General features: G+C 51.2%; 1 protein-coding gene across 3 annotated transcripts in view; it reads right to left on the bottom strand.

Annotated features, from left to right (window-relative positions):
• Nucleotides 1-9,735: 9,735 nt before the first annotated feature.
• sfrp5 (secreted frizzled-related protein 5) overlaps nucleotides 9,736-27,500 on the bottom strand; it is a 20,781-nt gene continuing 3,016 nt past the window's right edge. The window contains exons 2-5 of one of the 3 annotated variants that reach the window (XM_067236850.1): nucleotides 23,664-23,683; nucleotides 21,134-21,148; nucleotides 20,291-20,360; nucleotides 9,736-10,275 (exon numbers count right to left, since the gene is read on the bottom strand). In XM_067236850.1, the coding sequence (XP_067092951.1) occupies nucleotides 9,947-10,275; nucleotides 20,291-20,360; nucleotides 21,134-21,148; nucleotides 23,664-23,683 (434 nt within the window). In that variant the 3' untranslated portion in view covers nucleotides 9,736-9,946. Of the gene's footprint in view, nucleotides 10,276-20,290; nucleotides 20,369-21,133; nucleotides 21,149-21,456; nucleotides 21,492-23,663; nucleotides 23,684-27,500 lie in introns of all 3 variants that reach the window. The other 2 variants (XM_067236848.1, XM_067236849.1) reach the window with 2 other exon arrangements.

The following is a 27,500-nucleotide window of genomic DNA, read 5'->3' as shown; positions in this document are numbered from 1 at the left end:
TAGTATACATATTACAGTACAGTAAAAGATTATGAGACAGTATGCAAGATCACACTGCTAAAGTGAATACATACCTCTGCATAATCATGCCGCAGTCGTTTCACCCTTTCGGAATTGCGCTCGAAAGGCACTCGATAAATTTGCTTCATTTGAATATGTTTTATTTTTAGGATGCGTGCCAGTGTTGATGTTGAGACCTGATGGATATCGTTGAAACTGGCGTGATCATTGACAATGTTAGTTCGGAGCTGATTGAGTGTTATAGCATTGTTGGCCAAAACCATGTTTACTATCTCCCTCTCTTGCTGTTCTGTGAACATAGGAGGCCTTCCCCCTTGTCGTTCCTGACCCTCAATCCTATGTAGAAAAAAAAAACAGTATACAATAGTACAGTAATTTCACAGGAAAAGGTAACAGAAGTGCTGGTAGTGCATAGAATACAGTACTGTAAGCAGTTACTGAAACCGTGCAGATGTGTTTGATATGATGATATTTTTACAATACCTATTTTCCAGTCGAAATGTTCTTATCACACTTGCCACTGTGTATCGGCTTAGATTTGGCTGTACTCGCAGTCCAGCCTCCCTCAGCGTCAGGCCATGGTTGACAACGTGGTCAACCAGTGTTGCGCGGATCTCATTTGTCAGATTCGGTCCTCTTTGAGCACCTTTTTGTCTTCCTCTTCCTCTACCTCTACCTCTTCCTCTACCTCTTCCTCTACCTCTACCTCCAGCATGGCCTCCATCTCTTCCTCTTCCTCTGTTGATTCCTCTTCCTCCCCTTCTTCCTCCCCTTCTTCCTCCTCCTTGTCCTCCTCCTCGTTCTCCTCCCTGTCTTACTCTTTCTCTGACTCTTTCCATTGTGCTTGAAAACCGATGAACTCACCTGCTGCTTTTTATAGTGCTTACACACCTGATTGGTGTGTCTACAATTAAGCAAACAAGTGTTTGCACACCTGATGACTGTGTTGAACCAATTGGTTGGAAGGTGCGGTAATTTGACAGTCAGTGCTTTGGTATTGCAAGGAAGTGACTTCATGATAGATTTTTGTGTGTAATGTATGTTAAGTGTGTTTAGTGTTTTGCAAATCACTGTGTGTAGAGTTTTGCAACAAGTGTGAGGTTGACAATGTGCTTATAGCTGTGCAAATATGGGCTGATGTTTTGCTTCTTGAGTGTAAAGTTTTGCTAATAGTGTACTACTTTTAATTTGTGTGTATAAGCTATCCAAAAAAACTGTAAATGGTTTATGCCAGTTCTAACCCATACCCTAACCCAGATTTGGTATTTAACCCTTACATTAGGACTTGTGTCCACTGGGGGAAAAAATTACAATTTGACTTTTAGCTGATGAAGAAATACATAATTTAGTAGTTGAGTTGCAGAGCTGTGACTGCAGAACTGATCATAATCTTTTTAGTGTCAAATTCTAAGCATGTGTGTAGCATGTGTGTGTGTGTGTGTGTGTGTGTGTGTGTGTGTGTGTGTGTGTGTGGAGGTGACTGCCAGACAAAGCAGCTCTATTCAGCTGTGAAGAACGTGCCACTTATCAGCACACTGCAATAAAGACCCACAGTGCTTTCATTCTACTCCTGAGTGTGTGTGTGTTTGTGTGTGCGTGATGCTTTGTGTGTCTGTATTGGTGTGTTTGTGTGTACTGGTTGTGTCTGTGTATGTCTGTGTGTGTGTGACGGTATGTATGTGTGTGTATGATTCTTTGTGTGTGTCTGTGTTGGTGTGTGTGTGTGTGTGTGTCTAATTCTCTCCAATGAAGGGAAAACGGAAAGAAAGGTGGTGGGGGGGTTGAAGGACTATCCATGTGTGAGAGTGAGAGTAAAAGTGTGGTTCAGTGTGTGTGTGGTTTAGTATGTGTGGTAGTGATTTTTTAAAATGTTTTCCTCATGCAATTTATCCGGACGTTGGTGAGATTTTCTCCACCGGAATGTTGTGTGAAAATAAATGAATAATTATACAACCTTTTCAGGCAACCTAAACTCACAAGGCTAAGATTGATTTTGACTAAAGTAAAAGTTCTTATAGGATACATGGAGCTCTGCAGTCTCCTTTGTAGTATCCAGAGGCATCATGACATCAGCAACACTGTGCAGAACACAACCTTTCACAAAGGAAGCTCTGAACGTATTCAGACAGTAATTTGGTGCACTCTAATCAGTCATTTTCATGTACCCAAGTATTCTAGTACAACAGTGCCCAGGACCTCCAGCCCTCCCAGTTATTAAACTTGAACATTTCATGTAAATCTAAAATGTACAATGTTTGTTTTCTCCATGTACATTGCTTCTTCACATCTCAATGTTTTTCACATGTCACACATCCATCTCTCCATCCATCTGTCCCTCCATCCATCTGTCATCTGGGCTTGGGTCCTGGTGGCAGCAGGCTAAACAGGGTGTTCCAGACGTCCCTCTCGCCAGCAATGCTCTCCAGCTCCTCCTGGGGGATCCTGAGTTGTCCCAGGCCAGATGAGCTATATCATCCCTTGGACTCTAACTCTCCTCCCAGCTGGACGTGTACCCTGGGGTCTCCTCCCAGCTGGACAGGTACCCTGGGGTCTCCTCCCAGCTGGACAGGTACCCTGGGGTCTCCTCCCAGCTGGACAGGTACCCTGGGGTCTCCTCCCAGCTGGACAGGTACCCTGGGGTCTCCTCCCAGCTGGACAGGTACCCTGGGGTCTCCTCCAAGCTGGACAGGTACTATGGGGTCTCCTCCCAGCTGGACAGGTACCCTGGGGTCTCCTCCAAGCTGGACAGGTACTCTGGGGTCTCCTCCCAGCTGGACAGGTACCCTGGGGTCTCCTGCCAGCTGGACAGGTACCCTGGGGTCTCCTCCCAGCTGCACAGGTACTCTGGGGTCTCCTGCCAGCTGGACAGGTACCCTGGGGTCTCCTCCAAGCTGGACAGGTACTCTGGGGTCTCCTCCAAGCTGGACAGGTACTCTGGGGTCTCCTCCCAGCTGGACAGGTACCCTGGGGTCTCCTCCCAGCTGGACAGGTACCCTGGGGTCTCCTGCCAGCTGGACAGGTACCCTGGGGTCTCCTCCAAGCTGGACAGGTACTCTGGGGTCTCCTCCCAGCTGGACAGGTACCCTGGGGTCTCCTCCCAGCTGGACAGGTACCCTGGGGTCTCCTCCCAGCTGCACAGGTACTCTGGGGTCTCCTGCCAGCTGGACAGGTACCCTGGGGTCTCCTCCAAGCTGGACAGGTACTCTGGGGTCTCCTCCCAGCTGGACAGGTACCCTGGGGTCTCCTGCCAGCTGGACAGGTACCCTGGGGTCTCCTCCCAGCTGGACAGGTACCCTGGGGTCTCCTGCCAGCTGGACAGGTACCCTGGGGTCTCCTCCCAGCTGGACAGGACCCTGGGGTCTCCTCCCAGCTGGACAGGACCCTGGGGTCTCCTCCCAGCTGGACAGGACCCTGGGGTCTCCTGCCAGCTGGACAGGTACCCTGGGGTCTCCTGCCAGCTGGACGTGTCTGGAACACCACCAGAGGACGGCACCCAGGAGGCGTCCTGCGCAGATGATCCAAACACCTCAACTGGCTTCTTTCTTTGTTTATATGTTTACTTTATTCACATTGTTCTTTACTTTATTTATATTGTTGTCACTTTACATTGTTTTTTTTGCATTTCAACACTGTTTAGTATTTCATATTGTTTAGTATTACAGTTTTTTTCAGTCGCTAACAAGTATTTGTCCAACCAGTTGTCACATTTTCAAAACTCTAAACACAATTAGCACAGCATCAGTCTTTTTTGGCCATACAATTCACATATTTCATGTCTTTTTCACACAATATGCAGTCAGTGAACACATTTCCACAATGCTTACATTTTCTTAACAGACAAGCTATACCTCCCAACAAATGATGGATTGTTTGTGTAGTATTTACGAATGTTAACACACAACATCCCAAAATAGCAAAAACAATTATCCAAACCTTAGATACAGTATAAAAACATCTTCTTCTGCAATGATATTAGTTCAAAAACAACATATCTCAGCTGAAAAAAAAGACAATTGAAAAATTGACACACAGCTGATTTATGTTGGGTAAAGTGTGCCAACCACAGCTGATTCCAGTCTGGCTTAGACTCAGTGGCAGGGGTTATTTCCTTCAATTACTATAAAAGAAGGACTTTGAGGAGTGATGTTTTTGGAAACAGAAACAGAAAAATAAAAACACTGTAATGTCTGGACGAGGAAGAGGAAGAGCAAGGGGCCCAGGGAGAAGAGCAGGCCCAGTGAGAGATGGAGGGAGAGGTGCAGAAGCAGTGAGAGATGCAGGGCTGGGGAGAAGAGCAGGCCCAGTGAGAGATGGAGGGAGAGGTGCAGAAGCAGTGAGAGGAGCAGGGCTGGGGAGAAGAGCAGGCCCAGTGAGAGATGGAGGGAGAGGTGCAGAAGCAGTGAGAGGAGCAGGGCTGGGGAGAAGAGCTGGCCCAGTGAGAGATGGAGGGAGAGGTGCAGAAGCAGTGAGAGGAGCAGGGCTGGGGAGAAGAGCAGGCCCAGTGAGAGATGGAGGGAGAGGTGCAGAAGCAGTGAGAGGAGCAGGGCTGGGGAGAAGAGCAGGCCCAGTGAGAGATGGAGGGAGAGGTGCAGAAGCAGTGAGAGGAGCAGGGCTGGGGAGAAGAGCAGGCCCAGTGAGAGATGGAGGGAGAGGTGCAGAAGCAGTGAGAGATGCAGAAGGAGGTGCAGGGGCAGTGAGAGGAGCAGTGAGAGGAGCAGGGCTGGGGAGAAGAGCAGGTCCAAGGAGAGAGCAAGGTAGAGGTGTAAGAATGTGTGGTGGTGGAATTCCAAGGGCTGCAAGAACAGTGGTCAGTGATGAACTTCGTGCCACTATCATTGACCATGTAATCAACCAAGGTCTTTCACAAAGAGAGGCTGGTGAAAGAGTGCAACCCAAGTTGAGGCGGTCAACGGTTGCCTCCATTATATGCATCTTTCAACAAACCAATATTTTGTTCACTATAAGCATTACTGTAAAACTTTTCTGTTCTATTACTGTATACTGTGTTTCTTCTGTACTTCCTTTAGTAAACAGTAAGAAAAAAAAACTAGCTTTTTACTGAAATGTGTTTGAATGTGAACATTATTGTACATGTTGACATACAGTTCCCAACCAAGACATTTAGTGTAAAAGGTGGATTGCATGTTTTGCATGCAAATACCTGAAACATAAGTCTATGCAGTTTTTATAATGTCAACAATAGCCAGTATTTTGAAACCTGGTGTACTTTGATTGACTGCATGTACCTTGTGAAGTGAAAACAAGTATTATTCTTTGACAGAATAATTTAATTTTGAGTCAGATTTCCAGTGTTTTTGTAAAGTCAGTGTGTGCAGAGAATCATGTGTTCTGTCTTGAAATGGAGAGTTAGTATATATTTAACAAAATGTCTTTTGGAGAAGAAAATTATCCATTTGGCCAATTGTGTTTTGTAGGTGTCAGTCTGTGTTAAGAGTTTAGAAAAAGTATCCGAAGTATGGGTAAGCGCTTGTTAGCGATTGAAAAAAACTGTATTTGTCCAGTGCATTTAACTTTTTATTGAATGCTGTATTACTCAATTTTCTTTTTTTTTTCTGAAAATGTACCTGCAATGGGATTAATAAAGCACTACGTATTATCTTATCTTCCTGTGTACAGTATGGTGTGATGAGGCAGCTCTACCATCAGTAGCCTGTTCAAATCTTCACTCACAGTAGACATGAGTAACATAACCTCTCGTGACGGAAACAAACTGAACATGCATACAATGGAAAACCTTTGGATTTACATAGATGCTTATTTCTCTGTGAACAAATGTACTTGGTTGACTGACGGATGGTGTTTATTAGAATTGTGTGTTTGTGGGTTTGTGTGTGTGTGTGTATGTGTGTGTGTGTGTGTGTGTATGCGTGTGTGTGTGTATGTGTGTGTGTGTCTGTGTGTGGTTGTGTGTGGTTGTATGTCTGTGTGTATGTGTGTGTGTGTGTATGTGTGTGTGTGTATGTGTGTATGTGTGTATGTATGTGTGTGTGTGTGTGTATGTGTCTGTGTGTATGTGTGTGTGTGTGTATGTGTGTGTGTGTATGTATGTATGTGTGTATGTGTGTGTGTGTGTGTGTATGTATGTGTGTGTGTGTGTGTGTATGTGTGTGCGTGTGTGTTGGTGGTCCCTCGTCAGGCCCTCATTAGTGATGCTCAGTAACCTTTGAGGAGATGATGATAGACATGGTCACAGCCATCTCTCTCTCTCTCTCTCTCTCTCTCTCTCTCTCTCTCTCTCTCTCCCTCTCTCTTTCTCTCTCCCTCCCTCTCTCTCTCCCTCTCCCTCTCTCTCTCTCTCTCTCTCTCACTCTCTCTCTCTCTCTCTCTCTCTCTCTCCCTCTCTGTTTCTCTCCCTCCCTCTCTCTCTCCCTCTCCCTCTCTCTCTCTCTCTCTCTCTCTCTCACTCTCTCTCTCTCTCTCTCTCTCTCTCTCTCTCTCTCTCTCTCCCTCTCTGTTTCTCTCCCTCCCTCTCTCTCTCTCTCTCTCTCTCTCTCTCTATCTCTCTATCCTTGGAATGAGCCGTCAGACTCTGACATTTCGGCCACAGGCAACACTCCACCGCCAATATCCTTTTCTAAACTGAGCAGCACACCATTAACAGGAAGATGCCTTCTCTATGTTATGTCTCCGTCCTCTCCATGCCAAACCCTCCAACCAGCACCCTAGACAGGCTCTACGAACTGTCAGACCAAGATAGATGAGGGGATACACAGCTACACAGCACCAGTGTCCCTCTAAATACATTGTTTCCTGACGTCTCCATGGTGATTCTATGTCCGGCGACATCGTCTGCTTCAGGTCACTGTCACATCTGATCCGTCACATGTTGTTGCCATGGCGCTGAGGCTGGAGGGAGGGTCAGTGGTCATGACTGATATTGATGTGTTTGCGTGAGAGGGTGTGTCTTTGAGAAAAAGCGTACGTGTGTTTGAGAGTGTTATTGTTTGTGTGTGTTTGAGAAGGTGTAGGTGTGTGTGCGAGAGAGAGTGTGTCTCTGTGGTGTCTGTGTGTAGTGTGTGAAAAAGTGTGTTAGTGTGTGTCTCTGTGTGTGAGTTGCTCTGGCTCAAACCTAGCTTGAAGCCTGTCATTATGGATGCAGCCTCACGCCAGTGGCTGGCTGTCAGGTTGAGTAAGTCCCTGTGTGGCAGTGTGCCCTTGTGAGGCTCCAGCCTGGGGAAGCTGAGCTCCTGCCTGGCCCGATTAGAAGCAGCCTGGGCTGGGGATATCTTAAGGCTTTGCTGTGCTCTTTGGAGCTCCTGCACAACCACATTTAATGCTCATAATTACTCTCTCTCTCTCTCTCCCTCTCTCTCTCTCTCTCTCTCTCTCTCTCTCTCTCTCTCTCTCTCTCTCTCTCTCTCTCTATGTCTCTATGACTCTCTCTCTCTCTCTCTCTCTCTCTCTCTCTCTCTCTCTGTGTTTCACACACACATACAGTAAATGCACACTGGACATCCACACAAAGACTAATGCCTTGAGGTCCATGTCTAATGCCTTGAGGTCCATGTGATGTCTTTGTGTCCTCTGACTAGTTGTGTGTGTGTGTCTGTTTGCATTTGTCTTTTCAAGTCTCCCCTGTCAATGTATGTTTCTCATTTCAAGGTGTTCAGGATGGAATGAGTGTGTAGGATGGATGACCTGGTACTCACACAGTAGGACAGTACTCAAGAGTTGTTCTTTATAAAAATGTCAAGTATATTTTAATTATTTACTTTTGTAATAACAAAACATATCTCAGTAGCAGGACTGCTTACAGGATAACTGATCACATACATGTGGAAAGTAAATGTATCTTTTTATTTTTAGAAAATTATCAAAAGTGAATTCAGATGCTCTGTATGTAGGGTTTATGTTGTTATACTGTACCATAGAAGATAATCGAAGCAAATTATAAACATTTTAGAAAAAAATAGGCTTTTAATAGTGATAGTGTAAAATAGTGAGAACCAGACTTTTACCACATAAAAATGACACTTCTGCACTGAGTCTCCTATCTCTATCTCTCTTTCTGTCTCTCTTTGTCTTTCTCTTTCTTTCTCTCTATCTTTCCTTCTACCCCTCAACCTCTTCTTTTCTTCTCGCTCTTTAGATCTTCATACTTGTCCGTCATTATAACGCTATGCTCCAATCCGTCCTCCTCTATCTCTTCATCTACCTCTCCGTCCTCCTGGTGTCACTTCATCTTTCCTTCAGTCCACTTTTCCACAAACCGTGATAAATGGATGACATGAAGGACTAGATCTGTAACCATCTGCTTGTCACATCGACCACCTCTACGTCTGACATGAAACATGTTTCCATCTGTCCACCCCTCTGCCAACTACACAAAACAAGAACAAAACAAACACATTTGGAATCATGCATCATAGGACTATACTGTCAGGACATTAAATCATTGTGACTTGAATAAGTCTGGAAGACGTTTGACTCAAGTGGCACTCTGGTCAGGCGAGCGGCTTGTGTCTGGTCTAGTTCAGCGACTAGCTTGGCTGTCATCACGTCTACGGTCCTGTACCTGGAGGATCTTCACCAGAGGCCTTTACTACGTCGTGACATCTAAACCATTTAATACACAGTCCACATCAGGTGTGTGTGTCCACACATCTCCTCTGGGCGAGGTTTCTCCTCTTTCTGAACGTCATCCAATAAGAATCTTAATTTCCCATTAGTCAATAAAGCTCTAGATCATCCAATCGCCACGGTCTACTGATTGGATGTGATTGGTTTGCTGACGGTTTAGAGCCGCGTGATTGGCTGGCTGTAGGGGAAGAAGAAGCCAGTGTTTCTGCGGAGGGGGCATCAATCTCCATGAAAATATCTCCATGGTAATCATGTCATAAAAAGAAAACACACACACATTGAAAAATAATAACTGGATAGCTGGAGGGTGGGGCTAGAGTACAGAGAGAGGGGCTTTTGGAGGGACAAGCGACCGATCCTAAAACAGCTTGGACTGGGTGAGGATGGGTGAGACTGATTGGAGTTGGGGAGGGTGGGAGGGTGGAGTCAGAAGGTGGTTCGGTGACTGAGTGAGAGGATGACTGAGGGATGAGATGGTGAAAGGGTGACGGGAGGGTCAGAGTTACTGGAGGGTAGATGCATAAGGATGACTGGAGGGTGAGAGAATGTGGAGGGTGAGAGGGTAAGAGTGTATCGAGGGGATGAGAGAGATGGAAGGTTAGGGTAACTTGGGGTGAAAGGTTATCTGAAGGTAGAGACTGAGGTGACTGGAGGGAGAGGTCAGAGGGACTGGAGGGGAGAATGAAAGGATGTCTGGAGGTAGGTGAAGAGGTTGAAGAGGGTGACTTGAGAATGAGAGAGTGAGAGGGTGGCTAAAGGGTGAAAGTGACTGGCGGGTGAGAGAGTGATAGGGTGGGAGGGTAACTGGATGATTAGCTGGCTGTGTGAAAGGATAACTGGCTGATTGGCTGGCTGTGTGAGAGGATAACTGGCTGATTGGCTGGCTGTGTGAGAGGATAACTGGCTGATTGGCTGGCTGTGTGAGAGGATAACTGGCTGATTGGCTGGCTGTGTCAGAGGATAACTGGCTGATTGGCTGGCTGTGTGAGAGGATAACTGGCTGATTGGCTGGCTGTGTGCGAGGATAACTGGCTGATTGGCTGGCTGTGTGCGAGGATAACTGGCTGATTGGCCGGTTGTATGAGAGGATAACTGTCTGATTGGCTGGCTGTGTGAGAGGATAACTGGCTGATTGGCTGGCTGTGTGAGAGGATAACTGGCTGATTGGCTGGCTGTGTGCGAGGATAACTGGCTGATTGGCTGGCTGTGTGAGAGGATAACTGGCTGATTGGCTGGCTGTGTGAGAGGATAACTGGCTGATTGGCTGGCTGTGTGCGAGGGCGACTGCATGAGAGGATGACTGGCATCAGGGCCCGAGCAAGCCTCACTGGAAGACAGTGTGGTAGGTGGGACACTGATGGGACTTCATGTACTTGATGGCAAACTTGAGCTCCTTGCTCTTCTTCTCCCACTTGTGGATGGACATGAGCAGCAGTTGCTGGTCCACCTTGCGGCCCATGATCAGGAAGTTGGTGGCCAGGCTGTCCAGCTGGGAGCAGGGGCAGTTGGCCCCGTTCTTGATGTAGAGGGTCAGCTTCTTCAGGTCCTTCTTCCGCAGCACGCCCTGCTTCAACACCTTCTTCTTCTTGGGCGCGGCGATCAGCTTCCTGTCCCCTCTCTCCTTCTTCACCTCCTTGATCTTCATCCTCAGAGCTGGAGGGCGGGGGGGGGGGGTAGTGGAAGAGAGATAGACACAGAGAGAGAGGAGAGGGCAGAGATAGAGAAGGAGAAAGAGAGTGTGTGTGAGAGAGAGCGAGCAAGAGACAGAGAGAAACAGAGAGGGAGAGAGGGAGAGAGAGGTCAAAAGGGAGACATTGGGATATGTATTAGTGTGTGTTTGTGGAAAGGAAACAGTGGTCCCATGACAGCAGCTTGTCAGAACAGCTCGGCTGACTGGAGGGATGTATGAAGACATAAACAGCCCCTTCTTATGCCCATGTTCTCAACAAACACATGAGCTCATGGACACATGGAGATGGCACCTTCATCTTCACCCTATCACCTCTACACACGATCACTGTGGGTTTTGACCTGCGATGCTTCTGAAATGATGCCACAACCTAGTGTTGGACCACAGACTGTATGTTGTGTTGGGGAGGGGTGAGGAGGTGTGGGTGAGGAGGTGTTGGGGAGGGGTGAGGAGGTGTTGGGGAGGGGTGAGGAGGTGTTGGGGAGGGGTGAGGAGGTGTGGGGGGAGGGGTGAGGAGGTGTTGGGGAGGGGTGAGGAGGTGTGGGGGGGGAGGGGTGAGGAGGTGTTGGGGAGGGGTCAGGAGGTGTTGGGGGAGGGGTGAGGAGGTGTTGGGGAGGGGTCAGGAGGTGTTGGGGAGGGGTGAGGAGGTGTGGGGGGGAGGGGTCAGGAGGTGTTGGGGAGGGGTGAGGAGGTGTGGGGGGGAGGGGTGAAGAGGTGTGGGGGGGAGGGGTCAGGAGGTGTTGGGGAGGGGTGAGGAGGTGTGGGGGAGGGGTGAGGAGGTGTGGGGGGGAGGGGTGAGGAGGTGTGGGGGGGGAGGGGTGAGGAGGTGTTGGGGAGGGGTGAGGAGGTGTGGGGGAGGGGTGAGGAGGTGTGGGGGGGAGGGGTGAGGAGGTGTGGGGGGGAGGGGTGAGGAGGTGTGGGGGAGGGGTGAGGAGGTGTGGGGGAGGGGTGAGGAGGTGTGGGGGGGAGGGGTGAGGAGGTGTGGGGGAGGGGAGGGATGTTTTACACGGCCCCCGAATCTCACCACATAACCCTGCTGCTCCATTAACTACCCGTAGTGCCCATAAACATCCTCTGTGTGTGCGTGGGTGTGTGTGGGGCAGTCTGTGTGCGTGTACGTTTGTGTGTGTGAGGCAGTCTGTGTATGTGTGTGTGTTGGTCAGTCTGTGTGTGTGTGTGGGTGTGTGTGGGGCAGTCTGTGTGTGTGGGTGTACGTTTGTGTGTGTGTGTGTGTGAGGCAGTCTGTGTATGTGTTGGTCAGTCTGTGTGTGTGTGGGGGGGGCAGTCTCTGTGTGTGGGGGGGGCAGTCTGTGTGTGTGTGTGGGGGGGGCAGTCTGTGTGTGTGGGGGGGGCAGTCTGTGTGTGTGTGTGTGTGTGTGGGGCGGTCTGTGTGTGTGTGTGTGTGTGTGTGTGTGGGGCGGTCTGTGTGTGTGTGTGTGTGTGTGTGTGTGTGTGTGTGGGGCGGTCTGTGTGTGTGTGTGGGAGGAGCAGAACATGCTCCAGTGAGGGCCTGGGTGTTTATATATCCGCCAATGGAACTTTCCATTGTCATCATTGGAAGGTCCCTTGAGAGATAGTGACGCCTGCCCTCCCTTTTTAAAACACACACATATTTGTGTGTCTTGTCTGTGTGTTACTCACACACAGACACACGTACAAACACACTTACACACACACACACTTACACACACACTAACACCCTTACACACACAAACGCAGAATCAATAACAATATATTAACCAATCTAAACCTATAAAAAAGGGGAGACGAGAGGAAAGGAGAGGAAAGGAGAGGAGGGGAGGGGAGGGGAGAGGAGGGGAGAGGAGAGTAAAGGAGAGGAGAGGAAAGGGGATGAGAGGAGAGGAGGGAGGAGAGGAGAGGAAAGGAAAGGAGGAAGAGAAGAGAGGAATGGTGAGGAGAGGAGAGGAGAGGAGAGGAGAGGAGAGGAGAGGAGAGGAGAGGAAAGGAGAGGAGAGGAAAGGAGAGGAAAGGAGAGGAGAGGAGAGGAGAGGAGAGGAAAGGAAAGGAAAGGAGAGGAGAGGAGGGGAGGGGAGGGGAGAGGAGAGGAGAGGAGGGGAGGGGAGGGGAGAGGAGAGGAGAGGAAAGGAAAGGAGAGGAAAGGAGAGGAGAGGAAAGGAGAGGAGAGGGGATGAGAGGAGAGGAGGGAGGGGAGGAAAGGAGAAGAGAGGAGGAGAGGAAAGGAGAGGAAAGTGGGAAAGAGGAGAGGAGAGAAGAGGAAAGGGGATGAGAGGAGAGGAGGAGAGGAAAGGAGAGGAGGAGAGGAGGAGAGGAAAGGAGAGGAAAGGAGGGGAGAGGAAAGGAGATGAAAGGGGATAAGAGGAGAGGAAAGGAGGATAGGAGAGGAGAGGAAAGGGGAGGAAAGGGGATGAGAGGAGGAGAGGAGAGGGGAGGAGATGAAAGGAGAGGAGAGGAGAGGGGAGGAGAGGAAAGGGGAGGAGAGGAGAGGAGAGGGGAGGAGATGGGAGGAAAGGAGAGGACAGGAGAGGGGAGCAGAGGAAAGGGGAGGAGAGGAGAGGAGAGGGGAGGAGAGGAGAGGAAAGGAGAGGAAAGGAGTAGAAGCCTAGGGTCTACTGTAAGTGTTCTGACAGACGAGATTGATGATGTGGAGGCTGAAGGCCTGGGCCATCGTGTTCCTGCTAACCAGGCTGGCCCTCTGCCACCTCACCACTCCACTCCCTGCACGTTGATTCATAAACACCAACCCTGACGCACACACGATGCCTCAGCGTGTCGGACGGAAGGAATGTGTGTGTGTGAAGTGCTTTGCTGTCTTCTCTGTCGGAATAAGATTAACCTCCTTGATGGGGAGGTGCGTGTGTGTGAGTGTGGGGGGGGGGGGTAGAGAGATGGAGAATATGGTGTGTGGGGGTGGGGGTGGTAGGGAGATGGAGAACATGGAGGGTGTGTGGGGGGGAGGGTAGAGAGATGGAGAACATGGAGGGTGTGTGGGGGGGGGGTAGAGAGATGGAGAACATGGAGGGTGTGTGGGGGGGGTAATGATAACCAGTACTCCAGCTGCCAGTGGAGCTGGTAATGATAACCAGTACTCCAGCTGCCAGTGGAGATGGTAATGATAACCAGTACTCCAGTGATAAACCCACCTCATCACCCCCCCCGTTCCCACCGCCCCACCTCACCGTCCCCCTCTGAACAAGGACAGAGGTGTGCGTGTGCTGGGCACGTGCAGACAGACATGCTGGTTGGAAAGTTAAGCATACTTGCAGAGGATCTGCACTGACTCACTGCTGACAGTGATTAAGGGGGGTCAGAGATGAGGTCAGGAACATGGGGGGATGGATGTCCTGATGAGCTCAGGATGTTATGGATACCGTCCATATCATGGCCTTATCTACTGTTGGCTGCATTGTGTCATCCGTGGTCTCTGCTCACTCATCCCTCCATCTACATCCTCCTCTCAGTCATCCCTCCATCTCCATCCTCCTCTCACTCATCCCTCCATCTACATCCTCCTCTCAGTCATCCCTCCATATCCTATATCCTCCTCTCAGTCATCCCTCCATATCCTATATCCTCCTCTCACATCCCTCCATCTCCTATATCCTCCTCTCACATCCCTCCATCTCCTATATCCTCCTCTCAGTTTCTAAACAGTAGAACTGGATTCAAAGCTACACATGGTAGGACATACATTTTAGATGCTGTACATCATGTCTGGTTGGCTGTGGCTAGGCCCAAAAGACAAGTTGGACAAGAAAGGCACTTGCTGGTGCTCGTCCATGATTGGCTGCCTGCCACTAGTTGAGATCAGGTTCCAGTCTTTTGATAGGCCGGTATTTTATCATGCTAATCTAGTTCCTTACGCTCTCCCTTCAGTGAATAACATGACGTTATTCAATTTCTCAATTATGCAGGAAAATAAATAATCTGGATGAAATTCCTGACCTCGATGGATTACAAGGGATCTCACAAGAGTTTTTGGCCCGGGACGGGAAGAACTTAAGTGTTGTTTGTGTTAAGTTGGACTACAATATTGAGATCCCTGATTTGTTTTTGTTCTACTTTGTTTTTTCCATGGATTCTTCTAACACAAGGCATGAGTGAGGCCCGGCTGCTGAACGGAGGAAGACTGTCTTGGTTTGCAGAGTTCTTGGATTGGGGTATTTGGCAGGTGTTTTTATCTACTAAAATGACTTAGATGAAGATACTTAGTTGCCAGGTCTGTTGAAATATCATTTCCCCAGGAAATGTGGCCAATGTGGTCCAGGTCACGCTCATCATGAATCCTTGTTTCTGATTCATGTGCTGCATGATCCTTCAAGGACGAGGGGATCTATTCCTACTGCACACAGACAGACAGACACACGCACACACAGATACATGCACACAGACAGACAGACACACGCACACACAGATACACGCACACACACAGATACACACAGACACACAGATACATGCACACACACAGATACATGCACACAGACAGACAGACACACGCACGCACAGATACATGCACACACACAGATACACACACACACACAGATACACACACACACACAGATACACACACACACAGATACACACACACACACACAGATACACACAAACACACAGTATTATACAGACACACACCCCACACACAGGGCCTCATTTATCAAGGCCTTTGCGGCTGTTTCCAGGCGTTAATTGTTTGCAAAGACTGACTTAACCGATGCGGGTTATTTACAAACAGGGCGCACTTGGGTCAAATCGCAGATTGCCTGCCACATGAGCGAGAACAGGCAAGTTGCGCTTTCAATATGCATTCGTGGGAGGGTCATGGGGAAAGTGGGAGGGTCAGGGGGAAAGTGGGAGGGTCATGGGGAAAGTGGGAGGGTCAGGGGGAAAGTGGGAGGGTCAGGGGGAAAGTGGGAGGGTCATGGGGAAGGTGGGAGGGTCATGGGGAAAGTGGGAGGGTCATGGGGAAAGTGGGAGGGTCATGGGGAAAGTGGGAGGGTCATGGGGAAAGTGGGAGGGTCAGGGGGAAAGTGGGAGGGTCATGGGGAAAGTGGGATGGTCAGGGGGAAAGTGGGGGTCATGGGGAAAGTGGGAGGGTCATGGGGAAAGTGGGAGGGAAAGTGGGGAAAGTGGGGGTCATGGGGAAAGTGGGAGGGTCATGGGGAAAGTGGGAGGGTCATGGGGAAAGTGGGAGGGTCATGGGGAAAGTGGGAGGGTCATGGGGAAGGTGGGAGGGTCATGGGGAAAGTGGGAGGGTCATGGGGAAAGTGGGAGGGTCATGGGGAAAGTGGGAGGGAAAGTGGGAGGGTCAGGGGGAAAGTGGGAGGGTCAGGGGGAAAGTGGGGGTCATGGGGAAAGTGGGAGGGTCATGGGGAAAGTGGGAGGGTCATGGGGAAAGTGGGAGGGTCATGGGGAAAGTGGGAGGGTCGTGGGGCAAGTGGGAGGGTCAGGGGGAAGGTCAGGGGGAAAGTGGGAGGGTCAGGGGGAAAGTGGTAGGGTCATGGGGAAGGTGGGAGGGTCATGGGGAAAGTGGGAGGGTCATGGGGAAAGTGGGAGGGTCATGGGGAAGGTGGGAGGGTCATGGGGAAAGTGGGGGTCATGGGGAAAGTGGGAGGGTCATGGGGAAGGTGGGAGGGTCAGGGGGAAAGTGGGAGGGTCATGGGGAAAGTGGGGGTCATGGGGAAAGTGGGAGGGTCATGGGGAAAGTGGGATGGTCAGGGGGAAAGTGGGATGGTCAGGGGGAAAGTGGGAGGGTCGTGGGGCAAGTGGGAGGGTCAGGGGGAAAGTGGGAGGGTCGTGGGGCAAGTGGGAGGGTCAGGGGGAAAGTGGGAGGGTCATGGGGAAGGTGGGAGGGTCATGGGGAAAGTGGGAGGGTCATGGGGAAAGTGGGGGTCATGGGGAAAGTGGGAGGGTCATGGGGAAGGTGGGTGGGTCAGGGGGAAAGTGGGAGGGTCAGGGGGAAAGTGGGAGGGTCATGGGGAAGGTGGGAGGGTCAGGGGGAAAGTGGGGGTCATGGGGAAAGTGGGAGGGTCAGGGGGAAAGTGGGAGGGTCATGGGGAAGGTGGGAGGGTCAGGGGGAAAGTGGGAGGGTCATGGGGAAAGTGGGAGGGTCAGGGGGAAAGTGGGAGGGTCATGGGGAAGGTGGGAGGGTCAGGGGGAAAGTGGGAGGGTCAGGGGGAAAGTGGGAGGGTCATGGGGAAGGTGGGAGGGTCAGGGGGAAAGTGGGAGGGTCATGGGGAAGGTGGGTCAGGGGGAAAGTGGGAGGGTCATGGGGAAGGTGGGTCAGGGGGAAAGTGGGAGGGTCATGGGGAAGGTGGGAGGGTCATGGGGAAGGTGGGTCATGGGGAAAGTGGGAGGGTCATGGGGAAGGTGGGAGGGTCAGGGGGAAAGTGGGAGGGTCATGGGGAAAGTGGGAGGGTCAGGGGGAAAGTGGGAGGGTCATGGGGAAAGTGGGAGGGTCATGGGGAAAGTGGGAGGGTCATGGGGAAGGTGGGTCAGGGGGAAAGTGGGAGGGTCATGGGGAAGGTGGGTCAGGGGGAAAGTGGGAGGGTCATGGGGAAGGTGGGAGGGTCATGGGGAAGGTGGGTCATGGGGAAAGTGGGAGGGTCATGGGGAAGGTGGGAGGGTCATGGGGAAAGTGGGGGTCATGGGGAAAGTGAGAGGGTCATGGGGAAAGTGGGAGGGTCAGGGGGAAAGTGGGAGGGTCGTGGGGCAAGTGGGAGGGTCAGGGGGAAAGTGGTAGGGTCATGGGGAATGTGGGAGGGTCAGGGGGAAAGTGGGAGGGTCAGGGGGAAAGTGGGAGGGTCAGGGGGAAAGTGGGAGGGTCATGGGGAAGGTGGGTCAGGGGGAAAGTGGGAGGGTCATGGGGAAGGTGGGTCAGGGGGAAAGTGGGAGGGTCATGGGGAAGGTGGGAGGGTCATGGGGAAGGTGGGTCATGGGGAAAGTGGGAGGGTCATGGGGAAGGTGGGAGGGTCATGGGGAAAGTGGGGGTCATGGGGAAAGTGAGAGGGTCATGGGGAAAGTGGGAGGGTCAGGGGGAAAGTGGGAGGGTCGTGGGGCAAGTGGGAGGGTCAGGGGGAAAGTGGTAGGGTCATGGGGAATGTGGGAGGGTCATGGGGAAAGTGGGAGGGTCATGGGGAAAGTGGGAGGGAAAGTGGGAGGGTCAGGGGGAAAGTGGGAGGGTCAGGGGGAAAGTGGGAGGGTCAGGGGGAAAGTGGGAGGGTCATGGGGAAAGTGGGAGGGTCAGGGGGAAAGTTTTCCTGTGTGTACAAATGTACCTTATTCAATGGCAGCAGTGATCCGAGCAAGGCGAAGACATGGGCCAATTTTTTCCGAGGGTGTGGATGTTCTTCATGTTTGTATGCTTCATGTTTTGGTTACCTGCAATGATTTTGGGGCTATCTCGTTGTTTATGATCATTGACCTATGCACTTTTGCAAAGCTCTCTCTTGGAAGTGGCTTTGCATAAAAGCGTCTGCTAAATGATTACATGTAAATGTAAATTATCTGCCCTGTAATATGTTCAGGTTTGCTGTTACTTCATGCATGTCGCTAAATTTAAGCTTGCGCTTTCTGTTTTCCGTAGGAAGATCCATGATAGAAATATGAATAGAAAGATAGAAATATATCTTTTAGAGGCGCGCTAATTACGCTAATGGGCGGAGTATGCTCTGATTGCCTGATGAGTGTCAGGTTTGATAAATACTACGCAAAATGAGGAAGCATAGCGGGCGCTATTACCGAACTCGCAAAACAGACGCAGAGTAAACTGCGCCATTGTTAGTAAATGAGGCCCACAGTATTACGCTGACACACACACTCAGACACACTGTATTTTATAGACACACACAATTACACAAATACCCATTTTGAACTTTTACTAACGACTAAGCTTATAACTTTGGATGACTTGCAGTTGTAACTTCTAGTTTGTCATGTCCCGGGGCTGGCCAACCCTTGTTTGTTTTTTGTTTCTCCGTTGCAAACTCCATCCCCCCGTTAACCATTCACACCTGTGGCTCATCTTCAATCAACTTAACAGTTTATCATCACCGGTTCCACATCCACTCTTCGCCAGTTCAACGTTGCTATTACGTTGCTATTAGCTCACGTTAGTCGGCTCCTGTCTGTATTATCCTAGTTACTCATATCATTGAATTCTGTTAATAACTTTGTTTCTCTGTCTGTTTTAAACTCGGTTCCTATCTCTGCCAGCTCCAGGTCTGATCTCTCTCTCAGCTCTGCCAGCTCCAGGTCTGATCTCTCTCTCAGCTCTGCCAGCTCCAGGTCTGATCTCTCTCTCAGTTCTGTCAGCTCCAGGTCTGATCTCTCTCTCAGCTCTGCCAGCTCCAGGTCTGATCTCTCTCTCAGCTCTGCCAGCTCCAGGTCTGATCTCTCTCAGCTCTGCCAGCTCCAGGTCTGATCTCTCTCAGCTCTGCCAGCTCCAGGTCTGATCTCTCTCTCAGCTCTGCCAGCTCCAGGTCTGATCTCTCTCTCAGCTCTGCCAGTTCCAGGTCTGATCTCTCTCTCAGCTCTGCCAGCTCCAGGTCTGATCTCTCTCAGCTCTGCCAGCTCCAGGTCTGATCTCTCTCTCAGCTCTGCCAGCTCCAGGTCTGATCTCTCTCAGCTCTGCCAGCTCCAGGTCTGATCTCTCTCTCAGCTCTGCCAGCTCCAGGTCTGATCTCTCTCTCAGCTCTGCCAGCTCCAGGTCTGATCTCTCTCTCAGCTCTGCCAGCTCCAGGTCTGATCTCTCTCAGCTCTGCCAGCTCCAGGTCTGATCTCTCTCTCAGCTCTGCCAGCTCCAGGTCTGATCTCTCTCTCAGCTCTGCCAGCTCCAGGTCTGATCTCTCTCAGCTCTGCCAGCTCCAGGTCTGATCTCTCTCTCAGCTCTGCCAGCTCCAGGTCTGATCTCTCTCAGCTCTGCCAGCTCCAGGTCTGATCTCTCTCTCAGCTCTGCCAGCTCCAGGTCTGCTCTCTCTCTCAGCTCTGCCAGCTCCAGGTCTGATCTCTCTCTCAGCTCTGCCAGCTCCAGGTCTGATCTCTCTCAGCTCTGCCAGCTCCAGGTCTGATCTCTCTCAGCTCTGCCAGCTCCAGGTCTGATCTCTCTCAGCTCTGCCAGCTCCAGGTCTGATCTCTCTTTCAGCTCTGCCAGCTCCAGGTCTGATCTCTCTCTCAGCTCTGCCAGCTCCAGGTCTGATCTCTCTCTCAGCTCTGCCAGCTCCAGGTCTGATCTCTCTCTCAGCTCTGCCAGCTCCAGGTCTGATCTCTCTCTCAGCTCTGCCAGCTCCAGGTCTGATCTCTCTCTCAGCTCTGCCAGCTCCAGGTCTGATCTCTCTCTCAGCTCTGCCAGCTTCAGGTCTGATCTCTCTCTCAGCTCTGCCAGCTCCAGGTCTGATCTCTCTCTCAGCTCTGCCAGCTCCAGGTCTGATCTCTCTCGTCAGTCCAGCATTCCCCCCGGATTCTCCACTACCACCAGCCCCTGCCATTTTTCCGACAATACCGTATTAAGCAGTTAAACCGTGTTCTGGGTTTTTTCATTTGGGTCTACCTGCCAGCCAGCCAGCCAATGTGACAAATTGTAATATGTCTGTCTCTGTGCTTCTGTGTCCATAAATTCCATATTTCACCATGCTATTTCACAATTCAGTCAGGCTGCCCCATAGTTGCCTGACTGTTTGTGCAGAGCATTTCCTGTCAGACTGGTTGGCTGTCAGTCTCATTTGCTGGCAGGTAGACTGACATGCTGGCTGGTTGCCTACCTGTCGTGTTACATGAGAGACTAGCTTGTTGGCTCATTGCTGACTGAGTGGACGCCTGGCTTGCCGGAGGCTTCACCGACTGGCATTCTGGTTATCATTGTGAACAACGTACCTTTAACTCAACACAGTTACAACATGGGGATGATGTTTAGACACTCGAATACTGCCGTGCGTGTGCGTGTGTGTGCGTATGCGTGCCTGTGTGTGTGTGTGTGTGCGTGCCTGTGTGTGTTTGTGTGCTTACCAAAGTCGCTGGCACAGTAATGCTCCATGATGGTGTCTGCCTTCAGCTCATTGTCACACGGCGGACACGCCTTCAAGGCTGCAGGGTCGGAACAGACAGGATATCTGTTAATGACATCACTAGACCTGGCAATGACATCATTACACCTATCAATGACATCACAGAATCTAAAGGCCCGTGCACACTGAGTGCAACATTTTCGTATGCTTTTTTTTGTAATCGTCAGTCTCAAAATTTGGTGGCTCTGAATTGTAAAAAAAATCTCTCAAGATGCAGGCTATGGATGCTAAAAACGCAGAAAATCAAACCCGATCCGAACTTTTTTTTGACGGACGAAAGTTTCGGAGGCAATGTGTAAGCGCGATTGACATAACGTGAGGTCGTATTTTTTTTTAACGTGCAACAATTCAGACACGAATTTCGGACTGTGCAAAGGCCTTAACAATGACATAATTGAACCTGGCAAAGACATCTCTAAACCTGACAATTATGTAATAGAACGTAGTAATGACATCAATAAACCTAGCAATGACGTCATAAAACTTTGCAAATTGATTTCACACCTAAGCTTACAGGTAACCGTTTATAGGTATAGATTTACAGGTATAGATTTACAGGTAGGGATTAACAGGTAGGGATTAACAGGTAGAGATTTACTGGCACAAGCCCTCAGACCTATCTGCCTTAATGCTGGGTCTTTTCACCAGAGGGTGTTAGCTGTGGAGCTGCTAGACAGTCAGGGAGTCTGGAGGGTGTTCCTCCCCCTGTTTGGTGTGATGTGTGACGGGCATGGCTGCTGGTTACATGTGGGCAGAGACAAGCACAACTGAAGTTCTGTCAGACGGGAGAGGAGGTTGTCTGCATCAGCAGCAGAGAATGAAGAACACCTTGTGGAACTTCAAGGAGAAAAACCAAAGCAGCAAGGTGTTTATTTTGAATTCAAATTGCGACCCCCCCTCCAAACACAACCACACCCACCCACCCAGATGCCCCCTACCCTCCTACTCCACCACCACCACACCCATGCACACAGTACAGTACATACAAACACAAACACACATGCAAAACACAAACAAACTCCTAGAGTTTTCCTCCCTTGCTAGCAGGACTCTTCAAGTTTAGAGTGTCTGTGTTTACATGTTTATGTGAGCATGTAGACTAAATGCAGAGACGCCTGTGTGTTTATTTGCTGTTTCTGTTGCTGGGGTATAAATAGGGGCTCCAGTTCTCTTGGTGTTCATGGTACAGTATGTAGGACAAACACCAAGTCAGTGAGTTTGTCTTTGCCCGCACTGAGTCTCAAGAGGGTGCATGTTCACGTTTCTATTTCAGTTGCGTACTCTTTCATCCAAATTGACTCCCGTACGAAGTGTGTCTGCCCAGAGTCAGTGAAACGGCCCTCTCTACATCCCAGTCACCATCAGCAGAGCAGGGGGGCTTGGTGGAACGGCCCTCTCTACATCCCAGTCACCATCAGCAGAGCAGGGGGGCTTGGTGGAACGGCCCTCTCTACATCCCAGTCACCATCAGCAGAGCAGGGGGGCTTGGTGGTGGTGGATGTGGTGGAGGCCTAGGTGACACTGACCTAAACAAAATGAATTTCCCTTTGCGAACATCTAATCTGATCTAATCTAAACAGTCTCTGACTGTGTTTCCTCACCCAGTCTCTTCACCTGTCAGATGTTTATCAACCACCTATTATCCCCCAGTCACACGCTCACACACGCACACACAAAGCTAGGCACACTACACACAGGCACACACCACACATAGACACCCCACACATAATAACACACATGCACACACAGCCATGCACAGCCGGCTCCCAGCCCAGCCCGGGTCAGAGGTGAGAGGTCATCCCCCCAGCCCAAACCTTGTCAGTCTGGCCAGATAATGAGGAGGGTCAAAGTTCAGCATGCCTCACAGCCTGGCTCGTAGGGAGGTGAACCCTGCCTTTTCCAACTAACTTCCAGTCTGTGTGTGTCTTAATGTGAGTGTGTGAGTGTGTCTGTGTGTGGGCATGTGTGCCTTAATGTGTGTGTGTGAGTGCGTGTGTGTGTGTGTGTGTGTGGGCATGTGTGCCTTAATGTGTGTGTGTGTGTAGGACACCTAGATCTCAGCTACATGGAGTTCCCATGCATTCAGGGTGGGAGGCCTTTCATACAGAAGCCCTCTGCTCTAATGATATGGTGGTGACATGGACACACACACACACTCACTCACACACGCACACATACATTATGACACAGTGCTTAGGGAGTGAGCCACACACTGACTCACTGACTCACACACTGTCAGTTTCTCTCTCTCTCTCTCTCTCTCTCTCTCTCTCTCTCTCTCTCTCTCTTCTCTTTCTCTTTCTCTTTCTCTCTCTCTCTCTCTCTCTCTCTCTCTCTCTCTCTCTCTCTCTCTCTCTCTCTCTCTCTCTTCTCACTCACATTTATAAACACGTACACTCACACATGCACACTTGGACAGTGGACACCATGCCAGTGTGTGTGTGTGCGTACGTGAGTGAGTGTGTGTGCGTACGTGCGTGAGTGTGTGTGCGTGAGTGTGTGTGCGTACGTGCGTGAGAGTGTGTGCGTGCGTGAGTGTGTGTGCGTACGTGCGTGAGTGAGTGTGTGTGCGTACGTGCGTGAGTGTGTGTGCGTACGTGCGTGAGAGTGTGTGTGTGCGTGCAAGCAGAGTGACTACAGAGTGAACGGCCTGTGTCGGAACCTGAAAACAGTTTCCTTTTCTCCCCCTTTTAGAGAGAGAAGTGGAGAGAGCAGGGGGTAGAGGAGGGGGAGAGGAGGAGATGGGTAGGGAGGATAGGAGGGGGAGAGGGCAGGGAGGAGAGGAGGGGAAGGGGAGAATGCAAGGAGGAGAGGAGGGGGATAGGGATAGATTTGGAGACGGGTAGGGAGGACAGGAGGAAGAGAGGGCAGGGGGGAGAAGAGGGGGAGAAGTAGAGAGAGGGCAGGGAGGAGAGGAGGGGAGAAGTAGAGAGAGGGCAGGGAGGAGAGGAGGGGGAGAAGTAGAGAGAGGGCAGGGAGGAGAGGAGGGGGAGAAGTAGAGAGCGGGCAGGGAGGAGAGGAGGGGGAGAAGTAGAGAGAGGGCAGGGAGGAGAGGAGGGGGAGAAGTAGAGAGAGGGCAGGGAGGAGAGGAGGGGGAGAAGTAGAGAGAGGGCAGGGAGGAGAGGAGGGGGATGAGGGCTATGATACGGGGTACGGGATGTCATTGTGAGTGTAAGCTGGCCAAAGCACTTCACAGCCAGACCTTGCAGCGAGCACACATACACACACACACGCACACACACAGGCACCCCGTGCTTGGCGGAGGCTGCTCTCCCAGGGTGGTTGTGTACATGTCGCTCAGGTCTTCAGCTCACGGGCCGTTGGCTCTGCTCAGCTCTGGAGCTGCAACACGTTTCAACATGAAACGTTGCCGTGCCCCGGATGAAACCCAGGCAGGGTTTTATGTGTGAGGGCTCCACATGTGTTTAAATGCAGCATGCCTGGAGACAGAGGGCAGGTCTAGGGGGGCTGGGGGGGCAAGTCTGGCAGGGGCCACCCCCAACCTGAAAGCCAGCGTGCATGAGGCTTCGCCCCGGGCCCACGCGGAACACAAACATACAGTCTGTGAAGGCTCGCAAGCAGCACTGTTCCATGGACGAACAACGCTGGGCTGCTGTGTCCCCCATTAGACACATTCATGTTGTAGACCTGTCTGTGTCTCTGCCTGACCTGTCTGTCTCTCTGCCTGACCTGTCTGTGTCTCTGCCTGACCTGTCTGTGTCTCTGCCTGACCTGTCTGTCTCTCTGCCTGACCTGTCTGTGTCTATGCCTGACCTGTCTGTCTCTCTGCCTGACCTGTCTGTGTTTCTGCCTGACCTGTCTGTCTGTCTGACCTGTCTGTCTGTCTGACCTGTCTGTGTCTCTGCCTGACCTGTCTGTCTCTCTGCCTGACCTGTCTGTGTTTCTGCCTGACCTGTCTGTCTGTCTGTCTGACCTGTCTGTCTGTCTGACCTGTCTGTGTTTCTGCCTGACCTGTCTGTCTGTCTGACCTGTCTGTGTCTCTGCCTGACCTGTCTGTCTCTCTGCCTGACCTGTCTGTCTCTCTGCCTGACCTGTCTGTGTTTCTGCCTGACCTGTCTGTCTGACCTGTCTGTCTGTCTGACCTGTCTGTGTCTCTGCCTGACCTGTCTGTCTCTCTGCCTGACCTGTCTGTGTTTCTGCCTGACCTGTCTGTCTGTCTGTCTGACCTGTCTGTCTGTCTGACCTGTCTGTGTTTCTGCCTGACCTGTCTGTCTGTCTGACCTGTCTGTGTCTCTGCCTGACCTGTCTGTCTCTCTGCCTGACCTGTCTGTCTCTCTGCCTGAACTGTCTGTGTCTCTGTCTTACCTGTCTGTCTCTCTGCCTGACCTGTCTGTCTCTCTGCCTGACCTGTCTGTCTGACCTGTCTGTCTCTTTGTCTGACCTGTCTCTCTGTCTGACCTGTCTGTCTCTTTGTCTGACCTGTCTCTCTGTCTGACCTGTCTGTCTCTTTGTCTGACCTGTCTCTCTGTCTGACCGGTCTGTTTTTCTGTCTGACCTGTCGATCTGTCTAAATGTGGCCATCAACAATAAAAACATATTTTATAATATATTTAATCAAACGCTCTCTCCCTCTGCTTCACTAACACACACAGACACACACACACACACACACACACACACACACACAGACACACACAGACACACACTTGTGCCTGACCCCTCTCCCTGTCTGTGCCAAATCAGGGAGGTGGGAAGTGAAACTAACTCTGTGCTGCTACTTTCCACACTAACCCTAACCCTGTACTCTGCTGTATCATGTCATCCAGCTGATCCCTGACAGCCCGGGGCCTCCATCACCCTCTGGAGACACATCCCTCTGGAGACACATTCCTCTGGAGACACATCCCTCTGGAAACACATCCCTCTGGAGACACATCCCTCTGGAAACACATCCCTCTGGAAACACATCCCTCTGGAGACACATCCCTCTGGAAACACATCCCCTGGAGACACATCCCTCTGTAAACACATCCCTCTGGAGACACATCCCTCTGGAGACACATCCCTCTGGAAACACATCCCTCTGGAGACACATCCCTCTGGAGACACACACCTGATGGGATCACCAGGATCCAGGCCCTCTGTACTCCATGCTGGATCTGTCCTCCCTGACCTGTCTTCTCTGACCTGTCTTCTCTGATCTGTCCTCTCTGACCTGTCCTCCCTGACCTGTCCCCCCTGACCTGTCCTCTCTGACCTGTCCTCTCTGACCCGTCCTCTCTGACCTGTCCTCTCTGATCTGTCCCCTCTGACCTGTCCTCGCTGATCTGTCCCCTCTGACCTGTCCTCGCTGACTTGTCCCCTCTGACCTGTCCTCTCTGACCTGTCCTCTCTGATCTGTATTCCCTGACCTGTCCTCTCTGATCTGTCCCCTCTGACCTGTCCTCTCTGACCTGTCCTCTCTGATCTGTATTCCCTGACCTGTCCTCTCTGACCTGTCCCCTCTGACCTGTCCCCTCTGATCTGTCCTCTCTGACCTGTCCCCTCTGATCTGTCCTCTCTGACCTGTCCTCTCTGATCTGTCCTCTCTGACCTGTCCTCTCTGACCTGTCCCCTCTGACCTGTCCCCTCTGATCTGTCCTCTCTGACCTGTCCCCTCTGATCTGTCCTCTCTGACCTGTCCTCTCTGACCTGTCCTCTCTGACCTGTCTTCTCTGATCTGTCCTCTCTGACCTGTCCTCTCTGATCTGTCCTCCCTGATCTGTCCTCTCTGACCTGTCTTCTCTGATCTGTCCTCTCTGACCTGTCCTCTCTGACCTGTCCTCTCTGACCTGTCCCCTCTGACCTGTCCCCTCTGATCTGTCCTCTCTGACCTGTCCCCTCTGACCTGTCCTCTCTGACCTGTCCTCTCTGACCTGTCTTCTCTGATCTGTCCTCTCTGTGACCTGTCCTCTCTGATCTGTCCTCCCTGATCTGTCCTCTCTGACCTGTCCTCTCTGATCTGTCCTCCCTGACCTGTCTCCTCTGATCTGTCCTCCCTGACCTGTCCTCTATGACCTGTCCCCTCTGACCTGTCCTCTCTGACTTGTCCCCTCTGACCTGTCCTCTCTGACCTGTCCTCCCTGACCTGTCCCCCCTGACCTGTCCCCCCTGACCTGTCCCCCCTGACCTGTCCTCTCTGATCTGTCCTCTCTGACCTGTCTTCTCTGATCTGTCCTCCCTGATCTGTCCTCTCTGACCTGTCCTCTCTGATCTGTCCTCCCTGACCTGTCCTCTCTGATCTGTCCTCCCTGACCTGTCCTCTCTGACCTGTCCTCTCTGACCTGTCCTCCCTGACCTGTCCTCTCTGACCTGTCTTCTATGACCTGTCCCCTCTGACCTGTCCTCTCTGATCTGTCCTCTCTGACCTGTCCTCTCTGACCTGTCCCCTCTGATCTGTCCTCTCTGACCTGTCCTCTCTGACCTGTCCCCTCTGACCTGTCTTCTCTGACTTGTCCCCTCTGACCTGTCCTCCCTGACCTGTCCTCCCTGACCTGTCTCCTCTGACCTGTCCCCTCTGACCTGTCCTCTCTGACTTGTCCCCTCTGACCTGTCCTCTCTGACCTGTCCTCTCTGACTTGTCCCCTCTGACCTGTCCCCTCTGACCTGTCCTCCCTGACCTGTCCCCTCTGACCTGTCCCCTCTGACCTGTCCCCTCTGACCTGTCCCCTCTGACCTGTCCCCTCTGATCTCTCCTACTCTCAGAGATCATGGATGTAAATGGAAGCATAAATCTCTGAGCATTCCTAAGAACATCCAACGAGAGGGTGCTCCACATAAAATGTAAAACACTTATGTTGCTGTCAATGTACATCATGTTGTCCCTTTCATTAAGTATGTCTAAATAACTAAGATGTTCTCGACACACTAACCTCAACCCAACAGAACATGTTCTAGACACACTAACATACAGGCCGAGAACAAGGTCTCAGGTATGACCCACAGCGTTGACTGTGCAGGGAGCGAGTACAAGAATGAGTTATGGCGGCCGAGAGCGAAAGTGTCACATAGTTGATCCCATTCCTACGAAAACATCACATCCATTTTCATAGCAGCATGCTCTCTGAGCACTCCACACTGGGAGCTAGCTGGGGTCCGCTTCCTGCTGGGACACTAGTGGTGTTGCTTAACTTAGTGGAGGAGAGGAGGAG

This window comes from Osmerus mordax, chromosome 5 (genome assembly GCF_038355195.1).
Source record: "Osmerus mordax isolate fOsmMor3 chromosome 5, fOsmMor3.pri, whole genome shotgun sequence".
NCBI lineage: Eukaryota > Metazoa > Chordata > Actinopteri > Osmeriformes > Osmeridae > Osmerus > Osmerus mordax.
The sequence above is the reverse complement of the archived record's forward strand: the minus strand, read 5'-3'. Positions and strand labels throughout refer to the sequence as shown.